The sequence below is a fragment of the Odontesthes bonariensis genome, chromosome 22 (genome assembly GCF_027942865.1).
Source record: "Odontesthes bonariensis isolate fOdoBon6 chromosome 22, fOdoBon6.hap1, whole genome shotgun sequence".
NCBI lineage: Eukaryota > Metazoa > Chordata > Actinopteri > Atheriniformes > Atherinopsidae > Odontesthes > Odontesthes bonariensis.
The window spans coordinates 4,988,299-5,014,570 of record NC_134527.1 but is presented as its reverse complement, the minus strand read 5'-3'; the positions used below and the strand labels follow the sequence as shown (position 1 = coordinate 5,014,570).

The following is a 26,272-nucleotide window of genomic DNA, read 5'->3' as shown; positions in this document are numbered from 1 at the left end:
ATAACTAATGTTTATTCACTATTTTTATTTTCTTCTATTTGCTTGTTTTTACTTTAATTGTTTACATATTTATACTGTATGGTGCTGCAACACAATAATTTCCCATATTGGGATGAATAAAGTACTTATCTATCCATCTATTGTCTTCAAACAAGTCCCTATATCTGGCTGAAATGGTACTTGTTAGGCAGTTGTGTCTTATATTAAGTGTAATGAGATATTTTGACTAGAAATGAGACAAATATACTTGGTAAGACTTTGATTTTTTTCAGTGAAGAAAGAAAAGTTTGTAATAATACCTTCACGTAACACCACCCTCTCGTAGGCGGGGAACCGTGTGGCGACCGGAGTGGCGCTCAGGTCCTCTCGGCTCTTGCGCAAGTCTTTCTTCTTCGCCGCTCTCTGACCTCTCAGCCTCCAGAAGTCTCCTCTGTCGTTACCCGACGCAGCCCGAGCGGCGTTCTGGACGTTGGACATTTGCTCAGCTCTGAGACACAAAAGACAGAAACTCGAATCTAAAGCTTCTTGTAGGTTTCCTTCATCTTTACCCAGTTACCCATGGTGTTCCGCAAGGTTCGGTGCTCGGCCCCCTCCTCTTCTCAATGCTTCCCCTTGGCAGAGGTGGGTAGTAACGAGTTACATTTACTTGAGTAAGTTTTTGAAAACATTATACTTCTAGGAGTAGTTTTAAATCTCTATACTTTTTACTTTTACTTGAGTAGATTTGTGCAGAAGAAACTGTCCTCTTACGCAAGAGGCCGAATGATATTGCACGCCCCACTTTTCAGTTTTTCATTTGTTAAAAAAGTTTGACACATCCAATAAATTTCATTCCACTTCACGATTGTGTCCCACTTGTTGTTGATTCTTCACAAAAAATAAAAATTTTATATCTTTATTTTTGAAGCCTGAAATGTGGCAAAAGGTTGAAAAGTTCCAGGGGGCCGAATACTTTCGCATGGCACTGTACATGGAGCCTCTGAAGCTCAAACAAGCCACGAACATAAAGAGTACAGTTCCACTGTGAAGTGGAAAAAGCCTAATTATCACAGAAAGTCGTGCTTATCAGAAACTGGACCGACAAAACCTGTGCAGTTAATGTTGTCATAGCTACAGGTTTCTCTGTAAACACTGCGGCCCCCTGTGGATAAACACGGCGCCCGCTGGCGGTGGGAAAGGATCTTATCAGGTTATTTCAGTGGGTGTTCCCACCTCCTAAATAAACTCGACACATCTGCTTTTAAAACAGCCGCCGAATAAACCCAAAAGCAGCTTCTCTGGCGGCGTACCTGCTCTTGTTGGGGATGATTCCTTTCTCCAGCAGCTGGTTGTCTTTGTCCGTACGGATTGCCAGCCAGTGGCCCAGCTTGCCGTCGTACAGAGTGTCCGTCACTTTGAAGATCTCTCCTCTGGAGAAGGGAAGGCTCTGCGGAGCCTCCTTCTCGTACTCAAAGTGAGTTCTGATGAAGAACGAGTCGCCTCGGCCGGAGTTTAAAATGTCTTTGTACACTGAAACGAACACAGGATTTAGTTTTGGGTCAGTGAGAGCAGCATATATAACTCTGTGCAGCCCGTATTTCCTGTAAAATGCTCCTTTACCATCAGGTTTGCTCTGAGCGAGGATGGTCACATCCTCTCCTTTCGGGATCTCCAGGAGGAAGAGGACAGCATCTTCACGCACCATGCCTCTGAAGTCCATGCTGTTCACCTGAAACACAAAGAGAAAAAAACTCTCTCAGGATTATGAATGAATGAATGAGTTTATTTAAAGGACAGCATGCAATACCATAAATCAGCCATTTCATGGACAACAACAACAAGCAACATAGCAGGAGTGCTATTTTCCATCCGTAGTCCTTAAAGGGGGATGGGGTAGGGAGTACAATTATTATAATTTTTTTCCTTTCTTTATTTAAAAACAACCTAATTACCAGTGCACTGGAAAAAATCTAAATCTTACCAAGTATATTTTTCTCATTGAGTATCTCATTACACTTAATATAAGACACAACTGCCTAACAAGTACTATTTCAGCCAGATATAGGGACTTGTTTTAATAAAATACATCTGGAATATCTTGTTAAGTGAAAAAGTCTTGAAAACATCTTGTTTTGAGTCACATATCACATGAAACAAGCTTTTTTTTTTTCATTTGAAGAGGTTTTTAAGCTAATTTCAAGCTCACTTAACTCAAAAGTCCTAAATATCACATTTTATTTCAAGAAATCTTGACAAGCCGATTTCACTAGTTCCATTGGCAGATTTGTCTGCTTATTTCAAGCAAAAACGTCTTTTATTTGTTGTTTTTTTTTAACTTATTTTTGGAGGGGCATTTTTTTCCAGTGTATTTGTCATTTTCTTAATGTGTTTACGAAAGTTTAGGTTGGAATCTATGATAACACCGAGCTATTTAGTCTCTTCTGTCCCATTAATGGTCTCCCGGGTGGTGGTAGTCGCGGTATATTGGGCCGCACCTTCATGATCTGGTCTCCTGTGCGCAGACCCTCCTGCTCGGCTGCGCTGTCCTCCTGAACGCCGGCCACGAAGATGCCGACGTCGTTTCCTCCCGCCAGCCTCAGGCCCACGCTGTCGCCTTTCTTGAAACGCACCATCACCGTGTTGGGTCTGGATCACGAGAGCGACAGTTAATCAGAATTTTCACATAAAATCCTCCCCCCGAACACGTTGGTGGTTTGTGAACATACTGACCCGTACACCTCCTGGTCCTCCGTGCTCGGCTTCAGCGGCACCTTCGGGGGAGCGTGGACCTTCGGGGCCACGGTCACGGCTGGCATCACACAGACAGAAAGGAGAGTTTAGGAGTTTACGCGCACAAACTGCGGTTCTCCTGCAGTTTCTGAAGTTTAGAGGCAGGCGTGCATTTACCTGGTGGCGTCTCCGAGCGATGCTCCTCCCTCTCGGCGTCGTCGGGCCTATCGGAACCTCTGAATGGTGTTGGCATGGCGCCCATCTTTGCCAGCCTGCTGGGAGGGTCCTCTCTGCTCATAACAAACAGTCAAATTCAAGAATGAACCCCAAACAGCAGATCTTCTGGCTTAAAGGGAAACCGCTGTAAGCACACTTTCACATTAAAATCTTTTAAGCGCTTTAAAGAGGAGCTTCTCCCACATTTAATCTGATTTGTTGTCATAAATGTGTCTTTGTAATGTGGGTAACGAAGACGAAGAGGCGTAGTTGTTGGTAGTCCTTTCTGTGATTTATTTTCTTTTGATATTTTTTTTTATTCTGTATGGATTATACATCTGAATCTGTATTTTTGAACCATATAGGTACAATAGCGAAATAATATGGGCTTATTCTTGACAAGATAGAGAAACGTTTACTGTTCTGGTTGTTGTTGTTGTTTCGTTTCTTTTTTTTTGTTTGTTTTATACTTGTACTAAGTGTTGCTCTATATTATCTCATAAGTATCTGACTTGTAAGGAAGGACAATTTGAATGTTGGATAGTGCTTTGCCCCTGATGTCTCCTTGAACATAAGAGCACTCTTATTTCTGAATATATGTGTGTTTTGGAAACATGTTAAACTCAATAAAGATAATGTTGGGAAAAAAAAAAGTGTCTTTGTTTCTAAGCTTGATGAATCAACATAATCCTGAAGCCTAAACACAAAAATATCTCAATCAAGTTGGACTCATTTCTTTTGTGGCGTCATTTAAGGAACTTAAAGGGGAAGTTCGTTTTTTTTTTTTAAAGCCAGTCTCGTCGTTGGGGTTGTCCCGTCCTCCAGAAACTGCGATCCCAAACCTCATTTTTGGATCCTGCAAACAGTTTATCACTGAGTCACTGAGTGTTCGGTGCACGTCTTAAAGGGGAAGTTAGTCTCTTTTTTTAAAGCTGGACCTTATTTCTGGCATAAAATACGTTCATCTACTCACCGTATTTTATGCCAGAAATACGGTCCAGGTTTAAAAAAAAAAAACAAAAGAACTTCCCCTTTAACTGGAATTTCTAACCAGGCCTGACGTCCAGGTAAATACAGCCACAAATGAACACCACCACCTCCATTTTTAAGATTTATTAGCTTGTAAAACCACCGTTAGTAGTCATAGAATAGAGATATTTCTGAAACGCTCTCCTTTAAAGCCGGAGGTCTGGACCATTTAAACGGCTCGATTCTTTTCTTCTGTTGTAGGTCTGCTGCTGTGTTTGGGATCATTGTCCAGTTTGAGCCAACATCGACTCGACAATATCTGGCCATACAGGGCGGCTCACGGTGGACTCAATGACCTGACAGCTGATACGCTGCGTTTGGTTTTTCCACCAAACACGATGCCGTGCAGCTTTGGTTTCGTCTATCCAGAGGAAAGTCAGTTTGACCTCAGCATCGACGATTTTGAACGTTTCCACATATGAATAGTCTTTCTCTCTGAAGAATGATGGACTTTAAATGGTTTGGAAGCGACCTTATAACCCCTTCCCCACCAAACACAGTCATTTCTGCCATTTCCAGATATGTGGGAGCTTAGAATCTAAAGGGGCTGTACTCTCTTCACGACTAATATATTTGGACAGACGCATTTTTCTGCCGGCGTAGCTGCTCACTGGAACATACTCAAGTTTCAGTTCTACAATTAAAAACAGGCCTAAAGCAGTCATTTTGGATGCAAATTGAACATAAGATTTGAGAATCAAAGTACTCGTAATTAGTGGAACATTCTATCTCAGGGGCTGAAATGTAATTTTTCAGCTGACTCATGAGCAGCCGGGGGCTTTCTCTTTGCCATTTCATCACAAGTTAAGCAAGTAAACAGACAGGAGTCGAGTCCAACTGCGATTCAAGCTGTAACTGAACTAAAAAATGCACTTTAAGGAGCTGAAACTGGTCGTTCTCAGGCTGCAAAAACAATACAAACCCACAAAGAGTGACCAAATGATCAGTCTGAGCAGAGGAGAAGCTGCTGGTCCTACGATCAATACAACTATAGATCCTGTTGTCTACATTTAAACGGCTTCAGATCGAGCTCGTTTGTAACTGAAGCCAAAAGCGTTTGGGTGCACAGCAGAAATGCGACAGACTGCAACCCACAGGAGCCACAGGAAGGACAACCAGAATGAGACGCCAACGGGTTTTGGTACCTGGGTTTGTCTCGGATTCTCTCGTTGGAGGAGTGGGAGGAGAGGTCGGAGTGGTGGCCCCGTCTGTCGTCCTGTGGAGAGTAAGAGCGGTACGACTCGATCTCAGAGATATCTGCAAAACACCACAAACCAGATGAAAAATTGGGAACTTTCTGAGGCCAAACCCAGTGTGTTCACGCTCCGGTAAAACACGGCCGACTTTCCGCTCGACGATCCCGTGCTTAATCAATTACAGAACGAGACCCAAAGGACACGAAAGTGGGCAAACACAGCAGTTCCAGACTAAATAAGGTTGAATACTCTCAGTAACTTTACACATTACCAGATTCGAGGACCTTAAAACGTGACAGAGTGCTTAAAACTCACACTTTTAGTCAGTTTCAATGGAATTTTAGACCTTACAGGAGGTAGAAAATCCTCAAGAAAGTCCCTAACGTTATCCCAGATGCTGGACGGTAGAAATCATCTGTAAGGTCTAAAATTCCATTAAAACTCACACTTTTAGTCAGTTTCAATGGAATTTTAGACCTTAGAGAGGTAGAAAATCCTCAAGAAAGTCCCTAACGTTCTCCCAGATGTGTTTAGAAAGAGGGATGCTGGACGGCAGGAACCAGATGGAGTGAGAACCTGAACATAATGAAATTCTGTCATATCCAACAGCAGGATTATGATTGGGGATTAGATCACCCTGCTGTAGGCAAATGAGCACTTTCACACATGAAGACACACACTGAACACGAGCACGTGCACGTACACACACACACACACACACACACACACACACTGAACACGTGCACGTACACACACACACACCAAACAAAGTGGGTCACAAGTCTCTGGGCCATAACCCCCCCGCCTCCCTGCAATGAACAATCCACTCACACCACTTATCTAGATTGGCACCGACCAATCACGGCATGCCATCTGGTCATGTGACCATAAAACCAGGTATAAAAGAATGAGTGACCGTGAGGATGGAGGAGTTGTGGTGATTGTGGGTGAATCTCTGGTGTGTTAGTACTGCTTTGCAGGATATTTACACAGGAAATAATGTTTAAATACAACTAAAAGGTGATGTGAGTAAAACCTTTATTTAATGACCGTAGAACAAGCTTGGATTGACAGATACAGCAACATTAATGGCAACAATTAATCTCAGCTGATTTCAAATGAAGTTCATATGCAGTGGGGGGGTGGGGGGGGGTTCTACATGACGATGAAGATGATGATGATGACGGCCACTCGCCAGGTGTGCTTTCACACCGGATAGGTCCTGCTGCTTTTCAGATTCGAGTGTCTCTCACCATCGAGCTCCGAGTCGCTGTCGACCATCGGCGGGACTCGGATCAGAACCTGCCGCCGGTCTCGCTGCACCACCAGCTGCAGCTTCCCGCGGGACTTCTCGATTAGCTTCCCGGCGTCGCTGAGGGACAGGTTCTCCGTCACGGTCCCGTTAATCTGGAAAGGAAACGCTCGGATTATTCTCACCGCATGAACGGACAAAGAAACGTTACAGAGTGGAGTTACAAGCAATACTCCCATTAATTATCATCTGTTACTGGTCGAAAGAATAAGAGTAGGGCTGGGCAACAGCAACAATTAATCCAAAAGTAGCGTATAGCTTTTAGCATTTAGTTTTATTTTAAATGTGCTGCCATTTCTCAAATGATATTATGTATATGTGACATTATTGTGGTCATTAACTGGTGTTTCCCTGTTCCAGCAGGTATCCTTTGAATGGTGTTAGAGTGGTTTTTCCCCTCTTTTCTGTCTCAAACCCCAGCTGGTGGAGGCGGATGGCCACCCTTCCTGAGTCTGGTTCTGCCAGAGGTTTCTTCCTGTTCAAAGGCAGTCGTTCCTTTCCACAGTCGCTGCAGGCACGCTCAGGACGGGAGATTGGACTGAAGACAAGTTTCTGTGCAATCTGTTGGTTTCCTTAGCTAGGAAATTGTTTTTGAATTGGCTCTATATGAATGAATTGGATTATTTTGTAAATAATTATGATTATAATGAACTGAATTCCAATTGGCTTGAACTGGACTTTATTATTTAAGTGCCTTGAGATGACATTTGTTGTATTTGGCGCTTTATGAATGAACTGAATTGAATTGAATTCCCTCCCTGAATAAGAGATGGGCTGTGCGAAACCGCATACTACTCCTACTACTCATACTACTCATACTGACTTTTTTCCCGGATGCATACTAGAGTCTCCTAAATGTTGGGTATGCATCTTGAGGTTACTACTCATACTCAAACTACCCAAGATGCAACATAACGTGACGTCGCCGATCGTCATTTCCTGTCAAAACGTCAGTTTCAAGCTAGCTACAACGAGGGTAGGTTCACTTCCTGTTTTCAAAACAAAAGCACCAATTGTATCGTAATGGCTTTCCCTATGATAAAAGGCAACGGGTATTTTATTTTGTGAAAATAACCGGAAGTGCGTTAGCTCACTGCGGCTCGCTTTAGTAGCGCCGAATTCGTGGGAACAAAATTGTAAACAGCCGGTATTTTGTCAGGTTTTCAACACGTTGGGGATCTAAACGACTACTTTCTCTCCTGAAAATGTTTCAAATGTTGCTAAAGTTTACAGAGTTTAGAGCTTAAGAGAAATCAGCTTCAGGCCGGCTGATTTCGGCTCGGGCAGGAGCGAAATGCATTGTGGGTAAACGCTCTGCATACTGTCTGATCCATGAGTATGCAGTATGCAGAATGCGGTTTGGAACACAGCCTTGGTGAAAGTCAGAGTTCTCTGAGGTACCTTCAGTATGATGTCCCCCTCCTGCAGGTTGCCGTCTCTGCCAGCGAGTCCTGAGCTGGTCATCTCTTTGATGAAGAGCTGGCTGCCCAGACGGAGGCCGTACTCTGGAAGAGATCACACGTTCTGCATTGTATCGAAATCTAAACACTTTCCATGAATCACAGCTCGTTTTCCTGAATTACTTTACGGCTTTCTGACGCCGAACGTCTTTAACAAACAGAAGTTTCAGGAGGTCACAGATCCCGGCCTCTCACCTTCGTTGGGGTGGTTCTTCAGCAGCAGCACGTTCACCGGTTTCTCCAGCGGCTCCAGGTTCCGGGCGGGGCGCGGCAGCGGGATGGGCGCGGCGGCGGCGGGCGACGGCGAGCGGTCAAGGCGGTCTCTGCTCCCGCTTCGCCTTATTGGCTCGTCGTACTTCCGCGGGTCCGCCGGGATGCGATCGCGTCCCCGCTCGTAGCTGTGGTCGCGCACCGGGCTTTGGTCGCGCCCGTAGCGCAGGTCGGGGCTGTGGGCGCGGTCCAGCGTGCGCTCGCTGCGGTAGCGTCTGTCCGGGCTGTACTCTCGGTCCAGGGCTCGCTCGCTGCGGTAGCGCCGATCGGGACTGTGGTCTCGGTCCAACGTGCGCTCGCTGCGGTACTTCCTGTCCGGGCTGTAGTCCCGGTCGAGCGTGTGGTCGCTCCTGAAGCGGCGGTCGGGGCTGCGCTCCTTGTCCAGAATGCGACCTCGGCTGCCGTCTCGTCTGTACTGGCGGTCCGGGCTGAAGTCCCGCTCGTTGGTCCGGCCGCGGTCCTGCCGGTCGTAGTCGCGCTCGCGGGTTTGGTAGCCGGAATCCACGTAACCTCCGCCGCCGCCTCGCTCCCTCTCCTGGCTGTGGTCGCGCCCGCTGTACACGCTGCGGCGGTCCTGGTCGTAGTTGTAGTCGTCGTTGTAGTCGTTGTTGAAGACTCGGTCATCGGGGGACTGAGCGCGGTTCATCAGGTTGACCGGGACCTTCCTGGACCTCTTCACGGTCTGAATCATTCCATGAAAACAGATGAAAAGGTCATAAAACATGGAAGGAAACACCAGGGCTGTGTTCGAAACCGCATACTACATACTTCCATTCTGCATTCTGATCGATCAGACAGTATGCAGAGCATTTACCCACAATGCATTTTGCTCCTGCCAATCCGAAATCAGCCGGCCTGAAGCTGATTTCCCTTAAGCTCTAAACTCTGTAAACTTTAGCAACATTTGAAACATTTTCAGGCGAGAAAGTAGTCGTTTAGATCCCCAACGTGTTGAAAACCTGACAAAATACCGGCTATTTACAATTTTGTTCCCACGAATTCGGCGCTACTAAAGCTAGCCGCAGTGAGCAACGCACTTCCGGTTATTTTCACAAAATAAAATACCTGTTGCCTTTTATCATAGGGAAAGCCATTAACATACAATTGGTGCTTTTGTTTTGAAAACAGGAAGTGAACCTACCCTCGTTGTAGCTAGCTTGAAACTGCCGTTTTGACAGGAAATGACGATCGGCGACGTCACGTTACGTTGCATCTTGGGTAGTTTGAGTACGAGTAGTAACCTCATGATGCATACCCAACATTTCGGAGAATCTAGTATGCATCCGGGAACTTCTCGCTTACTCAAACTCGCATACTAACTCAAAACGTTAGTATGAGTAGTGGGAGAAGTATGCGGTTTGGAACACAGCCCTGGATCGATTCATCCTGATGTTTCTTAACATTTTTTACTTACAACTTTTGCCACTTTTCCACACTTCCTGAGGGTCTGCACGGCGAAGGAGTGGAGGGCCCCCTCCATGGGGATGGCGTTCACCTGCACAACTCGGTCTTTCTCACTAAAGCAGAAAGACACGCAGATATGAGCTCAGCTAAAGGAAGAAAGCGTTTGTTTTTATGAAGCCGTGTGAAGGAAGAAGGAACCAAAGGGACGCACAACAGCAGCCCGTCGGCGGGGCCTCCCTGCAGGACGTCCGACACCACGATGGACGTCTCGCCAGTCTCGTCGTTGGGGTTGTCCCGTCCTCCAGAAACGGCGATCCCAAACCCCATTTTTGGATCCTGCAAACAGTTTATCACTGAGTCACTGAGTGTTCGGTGCACGTCTTAAAGGGGAAGTTTTTTTTTTTTTAAAACCTGGACCTTATTTCTGGCATAAAATACTCTGCTTATAACAAACAGTTACATTCAAGAATGAACCCCAAACTTCTATCTTAAAGGGAAACAGCTGTAAGCACATTTTCACATTAAAATCTTTAAATCTTTGATTCTCATTTGTTATTATAAATGTGTCTTTGTTTGTATCTAAGCTTGATGAATCAACATAATCCTGAAGCCTAAACAACACAAAAATATCTCAATCAAGTTGGACTCTTTTCTTTTGTGGCGTCAGTTAAGGGAACTTAAAGGGGAAGTTCCTTTTTTTGTTTTTAAACCTGGACCTTATTTCTGGCATAAAATACATTCATCTACTCACCGATAACAGTTTGGTGAAAGTCGGCGTCCTTCAGAAGATATTTAGATCACTGGAGATCTGCATATATCCATATAACGGGAGAGAACAGGGCAGAGACAATATAGCCTCTAAATAAGGCATTATCTGTCTTTATTTCCCCAATACTTTAAGACCAATGAATGAATGAATGAACGCGTACTATTAGCTGTTAGCTCAGAGTTGCCATGTTGTTGTTATTGGAGCTATCGGGGGCTTTCTACACATGCGTCTACTGGGATGACGTCATCGACGTCCCTCGATAGCCCCCAATAACAATAACACGGCAGCTCTGAACTTAAGGCCTCGGTATGCTACTCCGTCTCTATCCGTCAATCCGACTCCGTGGTCACGCAGAGGCTGTTAAACCTTTCGAAGTTCTCCGTCGGGATGTCAGATACGCAAGGCAGTTCGCCTCCCGATCAGTAGGCGTCGCTACATTAAACAACCCAATCAAACTCCTCACAGTGAACGATGGCGACCGAGAGAGGAAGACTGTTGTTGGAGTTGGAGCTTGTTGATTTTAAAATGCAAATAATTTTGACCACTGCACTTTTTCCACACCATTTCTCTTTGTCTCACTGAATAAACATTTATAACTTGCAAATTTTGAACAACAGTGCATTTGTAATAAGAAACAAGAGTTCGTTTCCATTAAATTCTATTAAACTAATGGAAATGTGTGCAAACTGGAAAGTTACGTCGGGTGGAATCGAGTTAACCCCTAAATTCCTCCGTGGCCTTTCCCGGACGACCATAAATCAGGCTTAACAGCTCAACAGTACGCGTTGGTCTTAAAGTATTGGTGAAATAAAGACAGATAATGCCTTATTTAGAGGCTGTATTGTCTCTGCCCTGTTCTCTGCCGTTATATCCGATCTCCAGTGATCTATATATCTTCCGGAGGACGCCGACTTTCACCAAACTGTTATCGGTGAGTAGATGAACGGATTTTATGCCAGAAATAAGGTCCAGGTTTAGAAAAAATAACCGAACTTCCCCTTTAAGAATCAAATGGAATACAAGTGTGACCCTCTGATGGCACGAACACGTGCTTCTACGAGCTGAACGCAGAACGCAGTTCGCAGGGTTTGATTGTTTTTGATGGCTGCAGGCTTCTTTAGAGATAAATTATTCTACCTGCCACTGCTCCAGTTTGCACAGAGCAGATTAACTGAGAGATTTGATGACCCTTTCTCTTTATCCCTCCCTTCCATCTGCGCTAAAAAAAAAAAACAATTCACCACTTCCCTCCGTCTCTAGCAGATGGCTGTGGAGGCAGAGGGAGGGTGGAAGCGGGAGGCAGATAGAGAAACGAGCTCTCGGTCTTCTGATATAACAACACAAGCTTTTTATGTCATTAAAATCTTAAGCGAAGGAGACAGAAAGTTTATTTATAACTCCAGAACAAAGCGTGTTTGATGCCGTGCTTTTTTTTTAAAAAAAAGGTTCCAAACTGGAAAAAATGCCCCTCAAAAAATAAGTAAAAAAAACGACAAATAAAAGACGTTTTTGCTTGAAATACGCAAAAAAATCTGCCAATGGAACTAGTGAAAATCGGCTTGTTAAGATTTCTTGAAATAAGATGTGATATTTAGGACTTTTGAGTTAAAAGTGATCTTGAAATGAGCTTAATAACCTCTTCAAATGAAAAAAAAAAAGCTTGTTTCATATGAAATCCGACTCAAAACAATTTGTTTTCAAGACATTTAACAAGATATTCAAGATGTATTGTATTAAAACAAGTCCCTATATCTGGCTGAAATGGTACTTGTTAGGCAACTGTGTCTTATATCAAATGTAATGAGATACTCAATGAGAAAAATATATTTGGTAAGATTTAGATTTTATGCCCCTCCTAAAATAAGTAAAAAAACAACAAATACAAGACGTTTTTGCTTGAAATAAGCAAAAAAAATCTGCCAATGGAACTAGTGAAAATCTGCTTGTCAAGATTTCTTGAAATAAGATGTGATATTTAGGACTTTTGAGATAAAAGTGATCTTGAAATTACTTTTTTTTACAGTGCAGGAGCGAGACGGCTCTAAAATAAATGTGAAACTGCGACAAAGCCGGTTTTAAGTGTCCAGAACACCAAGCAAAGACTGAGTCGTGTTGCTGTTTTATTCTAAATTTAAAGGTAATATTTATTGAACTACTGGGATGCTGAGCGACTTCTCCCCCATCACCATCCAGGAGATCGTAGAGTTGGCTGTGGCTGTGTTTCTCCATCACTCGGATTAAACTCTCAGTGTTCACCGGAGGTAAAAGCAACAGATTGCTTTATTTCTCCTCCAGATGTGTCCACATAATCGCCCAGTAGCCCCCCCGACTTTGCCAAAAAACAAAGTAAGTGAACTCTTAGTTCATCACGTCAATCTTTCTTTGCCAGATAGAATCACAACACAAAAGGATTTCAATCGTCTCCGTCCTCTTCTGACTCCGCTTTACCCTCATACTAAAAGTAAATTTAATCTGTTCATGCAGCCCTTTATCGGTTAATGTGATTTATATTCTTATGGTGCTTTTCTGGCCTCACCGACCCCTCAAAGCGCGTTACAAAGCCACGTTTCCACAGCTCCTCTGAGCCGACACATGCAGTACTTTTCCTTTACGTTGGGCTCTGCCGCACCTTCGTGCAGGCAGGGTGCAAACCGAGCCAGAGATGCTCAGCAGGAGCAAACACATCATGGGTTGATGAGCGTTGGGAGAAGAAAAGCGTGGACGAGCGGGGCAGAGAGTGACAGCTGGCTGCAGACGGGTTGACACGCAGGGGTCACATGCCTGCGGCAGAGGACCTTTTTGCACTAAATCTGCTTTTCTGGCTTCGGTGAGCCGCCGAACGAGACAATGAACTCATCGGGGCGATTACCTAAGCCCGACCGGCCCGCTCTGCTCACACAGCCGCACACGTGAGAAAGAGCGCCGAACCTGGATGTTTGTGGTGAGATGCGACACAAACTCAACACATCCAGAGTCCACCGCTTCTGAAACACGCATCGAAACCTAACCGAGCACCTAAAACAGACGTCAAATGTCCTGTCTGGTGTCTAAATTTGGTTATTTGGGATGATTTGACATCCATTTCAAGTATTTAATGGATGGTATCACCCACCGATGACTGATTAAAACCATCGAATCTATTGAAATCTCAAACCGCAAACTGGAAAAAAAATCAAAGTCTTACCAAGTATTCTAGTAGTCTAATTTCTATTCAAAATATCTCATTACACTTGATATAAGACACAACTGCCTAACAAGTACCATTTCAGCCAGATATAGGGACTTGTTTGAAGACAATACATCTGGAATATCTTGTTAAATGAAAAAGTCTTGAAAACAAATTGTTTTAAGTCACATTTCATATGAAACAAGCTTTTTTTGACATTTGAAGAGGTTTTTAAGCTAATTTCAAGATCACTTTTATCTCAAAAGTCCTAAATATCACATTTTATTTCAAGAAATCTTGACAAGCCGATTTTCACTAGTTCCATTGGCAGATTTTTTTTGCTTATTTCAAGCAAAAACGTCTTTTATTTGTTGTTTTTCTTACTTATATTTGGAGGGGCATTTTTTCCAGTGCACACAGAGCTGTAACCATCAGAAACAGCAGCTATCTGCACACACAGAACACTTTCTAACACCACTCTTTGCTCTTTTGTCTCCATTTTGCTCACTAAACCTCCTGGTTCTGGGTTTTTGGACATATTCCATCAGAAATACACAGAAAAAAAGACTAATAGTTGAAAAGTTACTGTAAAAACGGTGCCTACAACGTGGAATAAATGGTGGAAAGTGTTGCTCAATATACTGAACGTCCAACTCAAACATTAATCCCCAACTTTGTTTACATCTAATCTTTTGAACTCTCGAACCGCACACCGTACACAGATCTGTAACCACCAGAAACAGCAAATAAAATGCTAAAAAAAAAAAAATGGATAAAAATGCTACAATAATAATACAAAAAAAACAGCTAAAAATGCTAAAAAAAATTGGCTAAAAATGCTAAAAAGAAAGAGCTAAAAATGCTATTTAAAAAAATGCTTAAAAAAAAAAAAAAAAAAAAAAAAAAAGAAGCTAAAAGTAATGCCTACGACGTGGAATAAATGGTGGAAAGCGTTGCTCAACATACTAACTCGAACATTAATCCCCAGCTTTGTTTGCTTTACTTTCGACCGCTTCTTTAACACGCTCATCCAGATCTCTCTGGTCACGTGAAGGCGAGCTAATTTTATTTGTAGAGCACAATTCGTACACAAGGTAATTCAAAGTGCTTTACAGCTACATAAAAATCACAAGAAGGCAATAAAATCATTCCAAAAAAACCCCATAAAAAATAACCGTTAATTAATGAATTTAAAAGTGAAGAGCATCGAAACCTAACCGAGCACCTAAAACAGACGTCAAATGTCCTGTCTAGTGTCTAAATTTGGTTAATTGGGATGATTTGACATCCATTTCATGCATAAATTTGGTTATTTAGGATGATTTGACATCCATTGCAAGTATTTAATGGATGGTACCATCCACCGATGACCGATTAAAACCATCTAATCTATTGAAATCTCGAACCACACACCGAGCTGTAAGAGAGTAACCATCAGAAACAGCCGCTATCTGCACACAGAACACTTTCTAACACCACTCTTTGCTCTTTTGTCTCCATTTCGCTCACTTCATCTTAAAACTCCTGGTTCTGGTTTATATTCCATCAGAAATACACAGAAAAAAAGACTAATAGTTCAAAAGTTACTGTAAAAACGGTGCCTACAACGTGGAATAAATGGTGGAAAGTGTTGCTCAACACACTGAACGTCCAACTCAAACATTAATCCCCAACTTTGTTGAAGGTGGGCGGGTGCACGTGTACTCACTCTGTGCAGGGTCACTGTGTACTGCTCCCACACCGTCTCCTCCATGACTGGGTTCTGTGGAGAGAAAGGAAAGATTACTACGGGTGGTCCTGTTCCTCCGAACAGATTAATAATGTATTCAAGTGATGCAACAGCAACAAAAGCCTCTTCAGTAGCCTGTTGTTGTTGTTGTTGCACAACCGAGAGCCACAGCAGCAAAGACCGGCCTCTGTTTGACCAACTTCTGATGAACACTTGAAAGATTGTTCGCCCTCTTTTAAACCATCAGAGATCAAAGTGCAAAGCTGCCAAGTTGGTCACCAGTTAAACAATCGTACACTGGAGAAAATCAAAGTCTTACCAAGTATATTTGTCTCATTTCTAGTCAAAATATCTCATTACACTTAATATAAGACACAACTGCCTAACAAGTACCATTTCAGCCAGATATAGGGACTTGTTTGAAGACAATACATCTGGAATATCTTGTTAAATGTCTTGAAAACAAATTGTTTTGAGTCGGATTTCATGTGAAACAAGCTTTTTTTTTCATTTGAAGAGGTTTTTAAGCTAATTTCAAGATCACTTTTATCTCAAAAGTCCTAAATATCACATTTTATTTCAAGAAATCTTGACAAGCCGACTTTCACTAGTTCCATTGGCAGATTTTTTTGCTTATTTCAAGCAAAAACGTCTCGTATTTGTTGTTTTTTTTACTTAAAATTGGAGGGGCATTTTTTCCAGTGCATCCTTTGATTTCACTTCTCTTTATTTTACCAAATTACGCTGCCAACTGTCCTTTGTGGCGACAAATCCATCAGACCAAACACTCACTGAGGGGCAACAAATACAAACTTAGCCAAAAAAAAAAAAAATGTTCTCTCAGAGTTCTGCTTTAAAACACAACATCTCATCTTTCCCCATCAACTTCTTCACAAAACAACAGCCTCATTCTGATCTCAAACAACCTTTTTCTCTCGCTTTTGCCACTTCGAAGCAATTCTAGTTGGCAAAATAAAACTAAATAGATCTCGATCTAAACACAGAGACCCGGATTTGATGCCGAATCTGACTCACAAGTCCCTGCAGGATGCGGATGGTCTTGACCGCGTGGGCCCATTTCCTGTGCAGGCTGAGGACGGTCTTCATCGCCGGCGCTCTCTCCGTCTCTACCTATCTGCGTCTCTCCCTGCTCACCGCCAGCGGTGCTCTGGCGGACTGATGTGCGCCGCAGCCTCCTCCATGACCACAGCTGCACAACCACCAGCAGCTCTCTCCCCTGCATCTGCCCGCCTAACTGCCTTTGACGTAAGAGGGATTCTGCTGGCCTACATTCAGCACAAATCCCAACACAGTCTGCAGAAATTTGAAAGCGTGCAGACGCACCGACTCCTGCGCAGGCACGCCGCAGCAACGCCGCCCGAAACGTCGTTCCACAAACACCACGATTCATTCTGGGTTCGGTGGCCCCTTCAGGAGTCCCACAGCTGCCCCGAGCGCGAGCAGAGGGCACAGAAATGGGCTTTTTGCACTGGAAAAAAAATGCCACTCCAAAAATGAGTAAGAAAAACGACAAATAAAAGACGTTTTTGCTTGAAATAAGCAAAATAAATCGGCCAATGGAACTAGTGAAAATCGGCTTGTTAAGATTTCTTGAAATAAGATGTGATATTTGGGACTTTTGAGATAAAAATGATCTTGAAATTAGCTTAAAAACCTCTTCAAATGTCAAAATAAGCTTGTTTCATATGAAATATGACTCAAAACAATTTGTTTTCAAGACTTTTTCCACTTAATAGGATATTCCAGATGTATTAGCTGCTTTCGGACTGTAGGAACCTTTGGCAGTTCTAATAACCTTTTAATCCGCGGGGCCGTTTTCTCCCGTGTTCGGACATACAGGAACTCGGGGCTTTCTCCCTTAGTTCCTATAACTATTTAGCTCCTTCTCCGAGGTCGGGTCTTTTCATAGTTCTTATAGAACTAATCTGAAGGAGGTGTGTGGTGGTCGGTAGCTACGCCCCATGTCATGCTATCACGGCTGAAATGTTTCCTCATAGACACAGACACAACCGGCGGGTGTTTAATAAGTTAAACGTACACTGGTCTCATTTGTCTGCAGCGCTCTGCTCTCCTTTCTTCCTTCATGAAATAAAAAAGTATCTCCTGACTCTCTCTGTGAGCTCTTCCAGCCTCGATATTAGACGCCTGATGTGATTGTCCATGATTAATATCACCATCATGCAGACCATGAACACAGTGGCCTCCCCGCTCTCCATATTAGCTTCTTAGTGGTGTTTTTTCTACTCTCATTACTTTTACCGTTTTGTTTTGTGTTTGAATGTAGCGCTAAACGGCTAACGGCTAACACGTCACTGAAGCAGACGGCTGCGCGCGGCGCATCAGTCCCTATCAGGTCCGACTCATGTGCGAATGCAGACTGAAACAGTTCCGCTGGGGAAGGACAGTTATCAGAACGAAATTCGAGGAGGGTAGTTCTGATAACTACTTTCTTAGAACGGTCTGTCCGAAAGCGGCTATTGTCTTCAAACAAGTCCCTATATGTGGCTGAAATGGTGCTTGTTAGGCAGTTGTGTTTTATATTAAGTGTAATGAGATATTTTAAGTAGAAATGAGACAAATATACTTGACTTTGATTTTTTTCCAGTGTGGGGGTAACTGCACTGGAAATCGTCTGGCAGCAAACCGGTCACAATCCACTTTTTTGCTCTTCTGACCAATGTTAAAATTGGCATTAGACATTAGAAATGCTGTACTTTTCCACGATGGACACGATATATGACCTTAAATGATCCAGGAATAGGGAGACAAAACAATGAGCCTGGGAAAGCAGGTGCAATCATACTCGGTTGAATGCGAGTCCAACCTATGTGAAATAATAAGTCATATAAATACAAAATGTACCCGGAAATAGAGGCTCGGTCTGACGTACTGGGTCCAGCCCTGATATACTTCACTGCTACCACCAATAAAGACTTATTTATTTAACTCAAAGAACAAAAACAGGACTTTTTACTCCATTTATCCATCTATAACCGTTCTCATCCCTGAGTTATGGGGCTGAAACCAGGGGACGGTATGAGAATAAACGTGTAGAAAGAGGAAACAATAGCTTGTGACAGTCAGAGAAATAGCTGAGAAGCATTTCAAACCGAAGCAGCTTCACTCAGATCGTCTCCCCGCACAATGAGATGCGACTGTGATGGCTGCTGGATAAGTCATGGTCTCCCGAGTGTGGGCCATTACATAACAAAAGCACAAACATTTCCACTAATGAGGAGGGAGACTGAAATACTGGGTCATCGCCGCTTTGGAAAACAAGCTATTTAAAGACAAACATCAGGAAGCTTTGCTGAAAATAAAAGCCTCTTTCAGGCGATGCGAATCAAAGATCTCATGCAAGGTGTGGAGAGATGCTGAGAAAAAGCAAAAGAATGGTGCTTTAAATCACACCGACTCATCCTTTGCTTTTAATTTCACACATTTTCTTACTGGAAAATACGTAATAACGGCAGCGAATTAGCAATTTTTGTGTTAATTCAAACATTTGATCTTCAAAAACACACAGAACCAAAGCGGTTTTTATCATCGTCATCCCAAAGCTTCCATTTCTAATATAACTTTAGAGCAGATTATCCCCTCATATGTTCGTAAGAGGCTGAACATACATGACATTTGTGCTAGAACTTTTCAGCTCCGTTTTTTCCGCCCCCGTGTACTAATTTAATATTTAACTAATCCTTTAAGCTGCGTTTCTGTGGAGCTCATTTTGCTTGAGCTTCGGCACCAAGTCGGCAGGAAGTGATGCACAACTGACGAGGCTTTGAAAGACTGTACAACGGGGAAAAAAAAAAGAAAAGAGAAAGTAAAGATGAGGTAGAACAAGGCCCCAAAGGTTTTTGTAACTTGACTGAGAAATTCACAAATGCAAACGTCCTCAAGATGACAGAAATGGCGGCGAATCAGCCGGCATCCAGGTCCTGGAGGGGCCGCTGTCCTGCAGGTTTAGATGCTTCCACACACCGGATTCAGAGCAATGCATCATTAGTAGAATTTGTGCCTGAACTTAATCTTCTGAACAGATCCATTTCATCTGAATCAGGTGTATTGAAGCATCTAAAACCTGCAGGACAGCGGCCCCCCCCTGAGGATTGACACAGACAGTTTTGGACTAGAAACAGGACGACCAACTGAAAAACATGTGGTACATTATGCAGAGTGGCCCTGAAATGAGAAAAGGTTTCACTCCCACAACCTTCCAAAGTGGACACAAAAGATGATAAGACGCAAAACAAGCACAAACGCGACCCAATCCCAACGTTTTTTGTAGCATTTCCAGAAGAGAAACGTTTTGTATCAAATCAAATCTAATTTATTTGTAGCACATTTCATGTACAAAACAATTCAAAGTGCTTCACATAAAATAAAAGCATTGCAGCAGGGAGTGGAAGAAGAATTAAATATGCATAAAAGAATATAAAGAGAAAGAAATAAAATAATTTAAATGATTAAAAACAAGCAACAGTCCAGATAAATTGAAAGATATCGTGCAGATTTCATGCATAGACACATGAGAACAGAAATGTCTTTAACCTGGATTTAAAAATGTCTCCATTTGGTGAAAGTTTAATCTCCACTGGCAGTTTGTTCCACTTGTTTGCAGCATAACAGCTAAATGCTGCTTCTCCATGTTTAGTCTGGACTCTGGACTGGACCAGCTGACCTGAGTCCTTGGACCTAAATGAAGATCTTGTAAATGAAGTCTGTGATTTTTATTCAAAGTCTGAGCCTCGTTACTCAAGCAGCGGTTATTCAGATGCCATTCTGGTTCTTACTCCAGACTCTAAACAAGCCTGAAACCCCTTCAAAAAGGCAGCCCGCACTGGAAAAAATGCCCCTCCAAAAATAAGTAAGAAAAACAACAAATACAAGACGTTTTTGCTTGAAATAAGCAAAATAAATCTGCCAATGGAACTAGTGAAAATCAGCTTGTTAAGATTTCTTGAAATAAGATGTGATATTTAGGACTTTTGAGATAAAAGTGATCTTGAAATTAGCTTAAAAACCTCTTCAAATGAAAAAAAAAAGCTTGTTTCATGTGAAATATGACTCAAAACTATTTGTTTTCAAGACTTTCTCACTTAACAAGATATTCCAGATGTATTGTATTAAAACAAGTCCCTATATCTGGCTGAAATGGTACTTGTTAGGCAGTTGTGTCTTATATTAAGTGTAATGAGATACTCAATGCAATGAGGCAAATATACTTGGTAAGATTTAGATTTTTTCCAGTGCAGGTGTAAGCAGGACTGAACTGAGAGGGGTAAAAGTTGGGCGACACCGCCCTCTGCTGGTGGGAAGCAGGTACGACACCGTTGAGGTTGACGTAAAATAAATAAATAAGCAAAGTAATTGCGATGAGACTGCACGCTTTGGCTTGGGATGGCCAAAGAGGCCGCCTCGCGTTACCTACTGTGCCCAGTGGCAAAATATATATTTGCTTTAAAAAAAAACGGAGAAAAGACAGGGGGAAAATAAAAAAATGGCCTTCAAAACGCAGACAAACAGCGCTGGATCAGTGTAAATAAGACAAGACAAATAAACAAAAAGTGGTACATATGTTCAGAGTCGAGACACAATTTAAAAACCTTAACTTTGAACGGGTTTCGTCTAAAATTAAATGATTTATAAAGCAGACAGCGAATGGCAGCAGGTGCGGCAGGATGCAACAGGCTTCAGCTGGGATTCATGGAAACTCCCCAAATAATCTTATTTCTCCTTAAAAAAAAACACCCGCAAAGCTCTGCCACAGGAGTAACAGGAGTTATTATCTGTGTTTTATAAATCCCGGCCCATTTGAAGACGTACTTACGGATAAATACTGAGTTGCATGTCTGCTCAGAGAGAGCAGGCCCCCTCCGTTCACTGGCATCACGCACTTTGAACCGTCCCGGACTGGCACCAAAGATCTCCGGCAGACTGGGACAACTTCAGCGCTTCCGGTCGTGCGTCAGACAAAGTTCCGAAACGATTAATATATTCCGAAAGTTTAAAAATTTAGTTTTAAGGCTCTCCGGCGTCACTTCTAATGGCGCACTTTGCTCCTGCCTAAATTACATCAACATTAAACATCCGGGCAAAAATTAGCGCCGAGTGCTCCTAGCTTGGTCCAGATCGTACCAACTAAAAGTGCGGAGGGGGGGTTTATTTACAACTACGAGACGTAAGAACTCGTACAAGCCGATGTTTTATAAACTCAACCTAAACGGATTCAACAATGTATGGATTTTAACGTCAGTCGCAATAAAACGGTAAAAAAAAAAACAGCGGATTCACTCGATGTTTTTACACCGACCGGATGGATCCGTCCAGAATTCCCATTGATTTTGAGGCAGCCCGCTGAGAGGCTCCGACACAGAGAACAAAAACATCAATAAGACAGGGAAAACAGAGAAAAAGACTCCAAGCTTCATGCTAATTTGGCTGTATATTAAATATATGTCTTACAGCCAACTACGGCAGCAAAAAACACAATGCTATTATTATTATTATTATATTATATATGTGTTTATTTACTTATTTAATTTTATTATTTTCTTTACTGCCATATGTTTTGGATGTTTAAATAGTTGGATGTTGTTATATTAACATGAAAAACCAATAAATATATGTTTAAAAAACAAAACAAAAAACACAATGCTAATATTATTTTATTATATATATATATATATATATATATATATATATATATATAATGTTTAAATTGTTGGATGTTGTAATATTAACATGAAAAACCAATGAATATATGTTTTTAAAACAACAACAAAAACCCCACAATGCTTTTATTATTATTATTATTTTTATATGTGTGTTTATTTATTTATTTATGTTTTATTATTTTCATTATTTCATATCCATTGCACAGTAATTTGCTGTCTAATTACTGCGGCTTATTGTATCTTTTTTAATAATTTATTTATTATTTTCTTTACTGCCATATGTTTTGGATGTTTAAATTGTTGGATGCTGTTATATTAACATGAAAAACCAATAAATATATGTTTAAAAAAACAAAATACTATTATTATCATTTATATATGTGTGTGTTTATTTACTTATTTATTTGTATTATTTTCATTATTTCATATTCATTGCACAGTAATTTGCTGTCTAATTACTGCGGTTTAATGTATCTTTTTTAATCATTTAATTATTATTTTCTTTACTGCCATGTTTTGGATGTTTAAATTGCTGGATGTTGTTATATTAACATAAAAAACTAATAAATATATGTTTTAAAAAAACCTAAAAAAAAACCCACAATGCTATTATTATTATTATTATTATTTTCATATATGTGTTTATTTACTTATTTATTTTTTATTATTTTTATTATTTCATATTTATTGCACAGTAATTTGCTCTCTAATTACTGCGGTTTATTGTATCTTTTTTAATGATTTCATTATTATTTTCTTTACTGCCATATGTTTTGGATGTTTAAATTGTTGGATGCTGTTATATTAACATGAAAAACCAATAAATATATGTTTAAAACAACAACAACAAACAAAAAAAACAATGCTGAATCACTGTGGGTAAAATATTTAAAGCACTTTGAGTTTTAAACAAAGAGGATCTAACACATACTTTCTGCTATGAAGAAACCGCCGATAATTTTACACCTCCTCAAAATATGTCAAGTGCCCTTAATGGGCATTCCTGCGGTGACCAAAAGTATCTCGAGTATCAAACACAAATTTTGAACCCTGCCTGCACAGATTGGCTGTCTTCGAAGCTTCAGAGCTTGTGAACAGGAATCTTTCCAAGGACTTAGGAATCAAAGCCTTGTGAGGTCAAATTAGGGAAACATTTCCCAAGCTTTTTGCCACACGACTGGAAGAGGAATACAGTCTAAATGACAACTGCGTGTTGAAATAAAACGGTTAATCTCCAGAGGAACTGAAGGAACGGTAAAGGTCAAGGTCTGTAGCAACTGCATAATAACCAGTTTTTTCTTCTTTTTTCCCATCCACGCCGGCTCAAATTTAATATTTTATCAGTAAGAGACGAGACCAGCTGACTGTGAAACATGAAATGTTGGATTTCGTGCCCCTTTCAGCACACCTTTGACTGGACTCAGCGACGCCGAAGTAATTCTATACGATGACAATAAGTTCTCCGAAAAGTGAGTCAACGCGATGAATTCTGCACATTCCACATCCACTGGAAATGACACAAAAAACAAGCCTTGAAATAGGCCATCTTTATGCAAAACAGCATCAGTGACCTGAATAATTTGTGAGAGCAAGTCATTAAAACAATGAAGCTTTCTGGATGCGACATGTCTCTGTGGTTAATCATCATCCTGGATGCACGCGGAGGTCACCGCTGGGTTCAAATAAAGAAAGAAGCCTGGGAAACACAAAAATCCTCACCGGGCACAAGAGAAGCTGCTTTAACCAACCGATGACAGCAGGACGGAAGCATTTATTCCCCAATCCTCCAGGTGATTTTACAGCATGAGAGCTGAGCCGTGAACTTTTCAAAGGACGTTATGAAATAAGCAGTGAGAAGATGAGGATGAAACACACATTTTAATCTCCAACGTGAGCTAATTAATCGTCCTCTGGACTAAAGAGGGAGAGGAGCCTTGTAATCAGAGTCTCTGCTGAAATGTGGGAACGTGTGAAAAGGCGCCATCGAAGCTATAAATAGGGTTTTAAAAGCAGCACGTGCTCCCATCCGTAAGATGTCTTTTTCAGGGAAGGCCTGGCATGTTTCAGCAAGACACACCCTGCATCTATTCCAACAGCCCAGACCTTCACTCACTGACAACATTGGGTCGAAAACAAGACCCGGGAGTGTTGAGCAGCCAGAATCCTCTCCCAAAACAAATCAAATTTATTTGTGTAGCACATTTCATGTACAAAACAGTTCAAAGTGCTTTCCTAAATGGTCTTTGTTTTCTAAATTGTCTTCCCATTTGTCTCGGTACCTAACTTACCGCACCTACTCTAGCACTAGTGATGCTCTTAGCTGTTTGGTTTTGGAAGGAAATGCACTTGTGAGCTGAAGTTCTTTTGCCTACCGATGTGGAACACACTTATTGTAAGTCGCTTTGGTTAAAAGCGTCTGCAGAATGACCGTAATGTAATGTAATGTACATAAAATAAACACTGGAAAAAATGCCCCTCCAAAAATAAGTAAGAAAAACAACAAATAAAATATGTTTTTGCTTGAAATAAGCAAAAATGTCCAGATTTCTTGAAATAAAATGTGATATTTAGGACTTTTGAGTTAAAACTGATCTTGAAATTAGCTTAAAAACCTCTTCAAATGAAAAAAAAGAAGCTTGTTTCATGTGAAATATGACTCAAAACAAGATGTTTTCACTTAACAGGATATTCCAGATGTATTGTATTAAAACCAGTCCCTATATCTGGCTGAAATAGCACTTGTTAGGCAGTTGTGTCTGATATTAAGTGTAATGAGATACTCAATGAGACAAATATACTTGGTAAGAGTTAGATTTTTTCCAGTGAAAGCTTTGCAGCAGGGAGTGGAAGAAGCATTAAAAATACATAAAAGAATATAAAGAGAAACAAATAAAATAATTTAAATGATTAAAAACAAGCAACAGTCCAAATAAATTTGGATATCGTGCAGATTTCATGCATAGACACATGAGAAATGAACTGTTTTTAACCTGGATTTGAAGAGGATTTGCCACGTGCTGGAAAGCACGGCCCATTCAACTCAAGATGAACTAATGATTCATTAAATACTAAAATGTCCTGGAAAAAAATCAAAGTCTTACCAAGTATATTTGTCTCATTTCTAGTCAAAATATCTCATTACACTTAATATAAGACACAACTGCCTAACAAGTACCATTTCAGCCAGATATAGGGACTTGTTTTAATACAATACATCTGGAATATCTTGTTAAATGAAAAAGTCTTGAAAACAAATTGTTTTGAGTCACATTTCATATGAAACAAGCTTTTTTTTTCCAATTGAAGAGGTTTTCAAGCTAATTTCAAGATCACTTTTAACTCAAAAGTCCTAAATATCACATTTTATTTCAAGAAATCTTGACAAGCCGATTTTCACTAGTTCCATTGGCAGATTTTTTTGCTTATTTCAAGCAAAAACATCTTGTATTTGTTGTTTTTCTTACTTATCTTTGGAGTTGCATTTTTTCCAGTGTTGCTGCGCTCTGTTGTGTTGAATCATTTCTTTCTGTTTTTAATCACGCTTTCACACCGTGTCCCAACACTTTTGGAACTGTTTGTCCTTTAGCTCAGAAGTTTCTTCGTTTGGAAAGTTGCGGTCAGTTATTGTGGGGCCGGCAGCTGTTGTGGTAAGTGTGACACTAAGTGAACTGATATCGCGTACGGACACAATGTGTCATGGTGCCGTGCGCAGAATTATCTTTTCAGCTCAAGGAACTGTCTGTACAGCAGATAATTTCACATTGTGACACAGCCTTGGTCTCCTCCAGCACCTGTTTGCAAAGTATCCTGCACATACGATACTTTTACTTACTGTGCTATTTTCAGGTCTGTTAGCTGTTAGCAGCGGCTTCACCCTCACTCCCCCTGCTGCCCAGCACCACTGGTGCTTAGTTATTCTTCTCCTTCTTTGCAATAAACTTAAATTAATTCAGTATTTCCATTCATGGCAGCAGAGGGAAACTAAATGAGCACATTTCTTAGCTTAAGAACGTGCTACAGGCCACTATATTTGTGCTTTTAAGGCCTAAATGTCCACAATGCATTGAACAGCATCGATAAAAGAAAAAAACATACCATGGTTATAGCCGAGAAGCTTCTGGATGAGAGGCGGCGCAGATACAAGCACTGGGCTTCTCTGGACCAGCAGAACTTGCGGCCGGACTTGAGCAGGTCGGTGCTGGTCTGTTCGGAGAAAGCCTGGTCCCTGCGGACGGGAGAGAAGAACACACTGTAATCTATCCTAATACCGCGCATTCAAAAAGAAACCTGAAAATCTAAAGAAGCAGCATCGTA

The 26,272-nt window shown here is 41.4% G+C and overlaps 1 protein-coding gene across 6 annotated transcripts in view; it reads right to left on the bottom strand.

The window, feature by feature from the left end:
- Nucleotides 1–26,272, bottom strand: part of tjp2a (tight junction protein 2a (zona occludens 2)) — a 46,100-nt gene that overhangs the window by 7,530 nt on the left and 12,298 nt on the right. For 5 of the 6 annotated variants that reach the window (XM_075455797.1, XM_075455794.1, XM_075455792.1 and 2 more), the window contains exons 2-15: nt 26,054–26,183; nt 15,240–15,293; nt 9,808–9,932; nt 9,607–9,709; nt 8,118–8,874; nt 7,864–7,967; nt 6,404–6,557; nt 5,100–5,211; nt 2,887–2,999; nt 2,710–2,788; nt 2,475–2,625; nt 1,600–1,708; nt 1,290–1,509; nt 300–487 (exon numbers count right to left, since the gene is read on the bottom strand). In XM_075455797.1, the coding sequence (XP_075311912.1) occupies nt 300–487; nt 1,290–1,509; nt 1,600–1,708; nt 2,475–2,625; nt 2,710–2,788; nt 2,887–2,999; nt 5,100–5,211; nt 6,404–6,557; nt 7,864–7,967; nt 8,118–8,874; nt 9,607–9,709; nt 9,808–9,932; nt 15,240–15,293; nt 26,054–26,056 (2,272 nt within the window). In that variant the 5' untranslated portion in view covers nt 26,057–26,183. Of the gene's footprint in view, nt 1–299; nt 488–1,289; nt 1,510–1,599; nt 1,709–2,474; nt 2,626–2,709; nt 2,789–2,886; nt 3,000–5,099; nt 5,212–6,403; nt 6,558–7,863; nt 7,968–8,117; nt 8,875–9,606; nt 9,710–9,807; nt 9,933–15,239; nt 15,294–21,111; nt 21,389–26,053; nt 26,184–26,272 lie in introns of those variants that run through there. The other variant, XM_075455796.1, reaches the window with a different exon arrangement.